Consider the following 6,323-nt stretch of genomic DNA (forward strand, 5'->3'; position numbering starts at 1 on the left):
CAGCCTTTTGATTTTTCTTGTCAAAGCGATGATGTAACGGACACGAAACTCTTAGCAAAAATTGTGTGCTGATCACACAGCAAAGTAAAAAGTCACAGAACTCTCATAAGAGCGTGGATACCTTTGTTTTTTGGGGGATTTGATCCCAATTCATTTAAGGCCTTGAGTTCTTTGCAAGTATTAATCTTTAAAGGCATATATTTGTCACTGCTATAAATAATCTGCATGGAAATACAAAAAAAATATTAGGGTTCAACACAAATACCAAAATATTAAAGACCCAACGTGCTCAGTAACCAAATTTTTTTGGGGTTCTGCTGGTTGTACCTATGTTTGGGTTGTTTGGATCTGATGGTCAGCCATGCAGAACAGCAGCATAGACATTGCCGTGAAGTAAGGTACTGGTAACGGCCTTTCAGGCTCATAGATCTTGTCTGAGAGTGTGATGTGCGGTCTTTAGGAGCAGATTCCAATCAATCATGTAATCTCTTCACGTGATTCAGTGATTGCAAGATAAATTCACCTTCACTCTTTCTTAAAAATCTATCTTGAATATACTTTTTATCAAAACCAAATGGGGTATAGAAATTAATCATTTTAGTAATAATAAAAACATGGTTTAGGTTGTTAGTGTCAGGGATTTGTTTTTAAAATGCATTGTTTTATTAAAGCTAAAGGAATATTCTTGTGTTAACTGTGTTTTAGGCATCCATTTCCCTTGCTCCTGTGAACATTTTCAAGGCGGGTGCAGATGAAGAAAAGGCAGAAACAGCTCGATTGGTAAGTTTAATTCTCTAAGAAACTGGTAGTACTTGGGGTAGTTAAACTTTGTCTTCTCTACTGTTAAATGCACTTTCAGTTTACAGTGATGTGGAGCTTTATCTGTCTCATTTTTTTTTCTTACTGCCTGTCTGTGAACAGAAGGTAGGAGGAGTGTTGTCTATACTAACAATTAGAGAAACTCCTCATAAGCGTTCAGAAACTATCATAGCTCAGAAGATTGATGTTCATTGGAAGGCGTTTCTTTTGGCTGTGAGACAGGCTTTTGTGGTTTCTGTGAGAATTAAGTTTATTTGATCTGGTTATCAAAACGTAGCAGTTAGGAAACTTGGACCCAGACTCTGTTGAAAGGAGGGTGGCTGTGGAAGGGTTGGGTTAAGATGTCCCCTGGGAAGTTACGGGCTAGCATCTACTTCCTATATTAAAGTAGAAATAAATCCTTTTCTGAGGTATATTTGCTTTCATTTCAGTCGTCCTTTGTTGGTGCCATTGCTATCGGTGACCTGGTCAAGAGCACTCTGGGGCCTAAAGGCATGGTAAGACAGCTGCATGTTCTGCGTGGTCATACCTGTTAATTTAGTTTTAATAGTTACAGTACGTTTTCAAGCAGTGTTCTAAATCTTGTCTCTTGTAGGACAAGATTCTTTTAAGTACTGGGAGAGATAGCACGGTAACAGTTACCAATGATGGTGCAACCATCCTGAAAGCTATTGGAGTTGACAACCCAGCTGCCAAGGTCTTGGTTGGTGAGTTTTTAACAGCTTGTTGTTGGAGTACTTGGCATTTCTTAATTTGTAACTTTATTATGTAGTTTTTATTTGTTCTTAGAAAAGTAGTCTTGAAATAATGTGAAAAATTGAAGGGAGGAGGAGCAGAATTCCTGAAGTAAGGAGGCCAAGGTGTTGCAAGAGTTGTGGAACTCTGCAAAAGTGAAATTGAGGTAGATGCTGCTCTTGCAAAACTGTTCTGCTGTCTCCCTCTTTTTTTTTTTTTTTTTTTTTTTTAACTGGGAAAATTCAAAACAGAAATCTTCTGGGGTACAGCGGTTCTCTTTGGTTCTCCCTGAGTTAAATCTCTTTTTGTGACTTAATCAGCACTGTACTCTGGATGGAATTCACCTTTGTGATCAGCTTTCTTAGCATGCCAGTGGTCCAGCTCTAGTGACGTGCAGGATGCTGAGCAAGTTGGTGTCAAGTTTCTTGATGGTTTTGTGTTTGCTGGGTCCTTGTTTATCAACAAGTTCCTGTGGCATACTTGGTTACTATATTCTATGATCCTGTATGTATACCTTAGAGCTTCTCTCTGGCCCTGCTTCCTTTTGTTTACCGTCTTTAGGCATAGGTGGAGAGAGGAGTAGCACTTGACTATCACCAGACTGGAACTGGTGTCTAGGTTGCAAATGAAGAGCAGAAATTTGAAGGATGCTGAATTTGATTTGCATGTCAGGTTTTTCTGTGACTTACAGAGTGACCTCTTTAAACTATTTATGAGTAAGATTCTTTTGTCTTCTCCAAACTAACGTGAGATAAAAGTATTTGTATGTAATGGTATTTTGAGTCAAAACATTAATGCAGCGGCTTCTTTCTTTAGATATGTCAAAGGTTCAGGATGATGAAGTTGGTGATGGAACTACATCTGTCACAGTGTTGGCAGCTGAATTACTGAGGGTGACGTATTACAGTTTTTCAGATGTGTTTCTGTTTGGCAATGTACTCCTGTGATACCAAAAGGAGGTGTGTTATTTGCTGTTTGTGAAGAGGGCTTCCAAAGCATAGGAATATCTTGCTCTGTTGCCGTTGAAATTGGTAGGAACCCCCCCACCTTAAGTATTGCATCATGGTGGTTGTTGTTGTTTTAATTTTAGACTATATTCCTTAATTATAAATTCACGAATATTCTAACTTGATACATTTTAGAAAATTATTTTCTCTTATTTCATTATGCAAATGAAACAGAGAAGTATCACTCTCATGGGTCACTTCCTAGATGTTGCACTGGGCGGCATGCAGCACTGCTTAGTTCTGAGGTTCAGTCTTCTGAAATCCTTTTCCGTAACATTAATGAGAAAAAAAAAACACAACCAAAAAACCATGCATGTTTAATTCTGTTCTTGTGCGCACAAGACCTGAATTCATGCTGTTCCTTTAAAGTCTGCATACAGAGTTTACACTGCCAAACTCTCAATCTGAAATTACTATGAAAGAGACTTCAGAAGTGAGGAACTCTTGTTAGCAAAGCTGTGCCAGTAAGTCTAATCATCTCAGATCTAGGAACTGTGATCAAGAGATGTGAGAAATAATCCATCAGCTTGCCAAGTTCCTCATAAAAAGGGGGTTTGAAGATGGGGATTTTTTTCCCAACTACACTTGAAGCTGCAGCTATAAGTGAACAGGAAACTGATCTCAAACTTGAAGTGAAAGATTGTTATTTTGAAGTGTATGTCTAGTTGCTATTCCTGTTGGAGGAATTTTTAGGATTTTTTTTTTTTAATTAAAAATTTTTGATGGTATTCCAAGGGCACATCACATTTGTCTAGATTGGAAGAAAAAACCCTGCCAGTAGGGTGACTTTAATTTCATTGTTATAGCTCTCTGGCTTTTACTGCCATTCAGAATTTTCTGATTACTTGGAAGTGTCGTTCCTAGTTAGTGTAAATGTACCTTGGGGGGAAAAAACTGATTATTAATTTCATTTAAATAGGAGGCAGAATTACTGATTTCAAAGAAGATTCATCCTCAGACCATCATTGCAGGCTGGAGAGCAGCCACAAAAGCTTCAAGAGAGGCACTTTTGAAAGCAGCTGTGGATCATGGGTTAGTAATGTACATTTGCTGTAACTCTTTGTAAACCAGTCCAGATTAAAGCATCAGTGAGAATTATATACCATTGGGCAATTCTTCGCTCTCTTTTAGGTAGCGTAAAGGCTGAATTTATGAATTTTAACAGTTAAGAAAAAAAGCCTGTGTTGTCTTTAGAACTACAGAAGCTTTATGAAATTATTCAAAATTACTTATGATGGGCAGAAACAAAATACGAGCAATAATTTCCTCCCCAGAACAAAAATCTGAGTTGTTATTTTGGATTTCTTACTCTGATTTTAAATGTGACTATTTTCTTTACCCGACACTTCGAGAGCACAGGCTTTCTAAAGCTGGATGCAAAGGTTCTCCTAATTGAACTTGTATTTCAAATAGAAGGTTGTATTCTGGGACGCTAGAGGGATTCTCTGTAGCATTCTCAAAATGGAATATGGTATGCGTAGATACAGGCTAGAAGAAGAGGGGAGAGACGCACAGTGGTAGGTTAATGGTAATTAAGGCTTTCAGACTTTCCACTTTAACTGTTCTGACTTTATTTTAGTGATGATGAAGTGAAGTTCCGTGAAGACTTGATGAACATTGCGGGAACGACTCTTTCATCAAAATTACTTACTCATCATAAAGATCACTTTGTCAAACTAGCTGTAGAAGCTGTTCTTAGGTTGAAAGGTTCTGGTAATTTGGAGGCTATCCATGTCATCAAGAAACTTGGTGGAAGTTTGGCTGATTCCTACTTGGATGAAGGTAAGTCTTTGTCTGTTGGCTGTAAGTGTGCTTGAGAAACGAGGCTGTTAAAAGTTACATATCTCTATACAAATTTGTCCTAGGAAACATTGCTATGTTATTATTAAGTTGAATAATAAATGAGGGGTTTTTGTAATAATGTGAATGGTTTGTTCTCCTTTTTTAATATGAAGTCTTACAGGACCTTTCTATTACTACAGGCTTTTTACTTGACAAGAAGATTGGTGTAAATCAGCCGAAAAGAATTGAAAACGCAAAGATTCTTATTGCAAATACTGGTATGGATACAGACAAGATTAAGGTATGTGACAGAACTACTGTTGTGAAATGATGTTTTTGTAAAAGGAAATCCTTTTTAGACTGAACTCTGTTTTCTTTGATTTAGATTTTTGGCTCTCGTGTTAGAGTGGACTCTACAGCAAAGGTAGCAGAAATAGAACAGGCAGAAAAAGAAAAAATGAAGGAGAAGGTAGAGCGTATTCTTAAGCATGGAATAAACTGCTTTATTAATAGGTATGTATTTTCTGGGAAAAGGGGTAGAGTTTATAATGCAGTTAGAAAGTAGCAAGATCTTAATATTGTGAGTGCGAAGAACATAATTTATGCTTGTATCTGTAAAATTAGATGATCCTACCTAATGCTTCATTTATTCACTTCAGTGAGGCCAGTGATTGTGGTTTGTTTTTTGTTGTGTGGTGTGTTGTTTTTTTTTTCTGTGCTTCCCCTTGTGCATCGTATCCCCTTCCCCCCAGGGTGTGTGTGTTTTTTTATTTTAAAAAGGAAGAAGTGATGTTACTTAATCAGGGATCCATGTTGCACTCCAGTTAAAGCAATGTCACTATGCTTTTATACTAACAGATTTCTTTAGTTATGAATACTGGCAACATTGTGTATATCCGTATTCCCCTATTTGGGAGTAAATTGATGCTGAAAGAGTCTGTGCTGCTGAATACATTTAGTTCAGATTGAACCAGCTATGCTTTTTCCTGCATTAAAATGCCGGTGCTGGAGTGCTGCTCCAGGTTCAAGTGTGTTTGAAAGGCCTCTGTGCTCCCTGTTGTGAGGCTTTTGTACACATCTTTGAAAGTATGAAAGATAACCATTTTCATTTAAGAGATGTCACAATCTCAGTTACTTCTTCTTGTTAGCAGTGCACTTCTCTCTTAAACTATCACAGTGCAAAAAAAGTATTCAGTTTTTTAATGATGAAAAATGCTTCTGCCTTTCAGTAATTCTCATTTGAGTGAAACTGCCATACACACCAGCAGCTTGACACCTGGTGGTTCAGTGCATCATGTAGTCTACTAGGAAACTGATTAGCTAGTACTACACCAAAGGATAGGAGTTGTAAGAGTAGCACTGTTTCCCACAGTAGCAGAGATTTGCTCTTTCAGGACATAGTGCATGTTATAACTCGCCTTCAAAGTTTGTGTTAAACATCTGTAAGAACCACCGACAGACTGATGAATCTCATAGTCCCTCCGTCTATGTCGTGTTTCACATACATTACGTTCTAATGTCGGCAACATGAGTTCTTTGTCCAGTGGACACGGTGCAAATCCAGAGTCTGAGAGTCAGGTGTCCTGATGCAAATTGATGCAAGAATCCTTTGAAATATGCAAAAAAAAATCCCTAACTCCATCGCTGCTGTCCGGTATGCTTGTAATGCAGATAGTTGCGCTAAGAAAGCTCAGGTAGCCGTCAGTGACTGCAGCCAGGCTAGTGGTATTCCAATTAGATTGACTCTTGACTTTCAGATTTATTCCCTGATAAAACTGACTTCTGCTTATAGGCATACTGTACATCCACCTCACACCTGATGCTGTAAGTGTCAACCAGTTAAATACTGCTGAGGACATGCTTGACAGGGGTCAAGGCTGTATGGATCCAGAGGAGGAAGAATCTTCAGCAGCACCAGTTGTCTCTTTTGAAGATAGATTAGAAACATCTTTTTTTGACAGGTGGCATCTCCCAGCTCCT

At 38.1% G+C, this 6,323-nt stretch overlaps 1 protein-coding gene across 1 annotated transcript in view; it reads left to right on the plus strand.

Moving 5' to 3' along the window:
* Positions 1-710: 710 nt before the first annotated feature.
* The window catches only part of CCT2 (chaperonin containing TCP1, subunit 2 (beta)), an 11,004-nt gene continuing 5,391 nt past the window's right edge, over positions 711-6,323 (plus strand). The window contains exons 1-8 of the mRNA XM_009696428.1: positions 711-780; positions 1,251-1,316; positions 1,415-1,526; positions 2,371-2,447; positions 3,481-3,593; positions 4,141-4,343; positions 4,544-4,644; positions 4,729-4,856. Coding sequence (XP_009694730.1) covers positions 1,314-1,316; positions 1,415-1,526; positions 2,371-2,447; positions 3,481-3,593; positions 4,141-4,343; positions 4,544-4,644; positions 4,729-4,856 — 737 coding nt within the window. The 5' untranslated portion in view covers positions 711-780; positions 1,251-1,313. The remainder of the gene's footprint in view (positions 781-1,250; positions 1,317-1,414; positions 1,527-2,370; positions 2,448-3,480; positions 3,594-4,140; positions 4,344-4,543; positions 4,645-4,728; positions 4,857-6,323) is intronic.

Source organism: Cariama cristata, unplaced genomic scaffold, assembly GCF_000690535.1.
Source record: "Cariama cristata isolate BGI_N322 unplaced genomic scaffold, ASM69053v1 scaffold8683, whole genome shotgun sequence".
Lineage (NCBI taxonomy): Eukaryota > Metazoa > Chordata > Aves > Cariamiformes > Cariamidae > Cariama > Cariama cristata.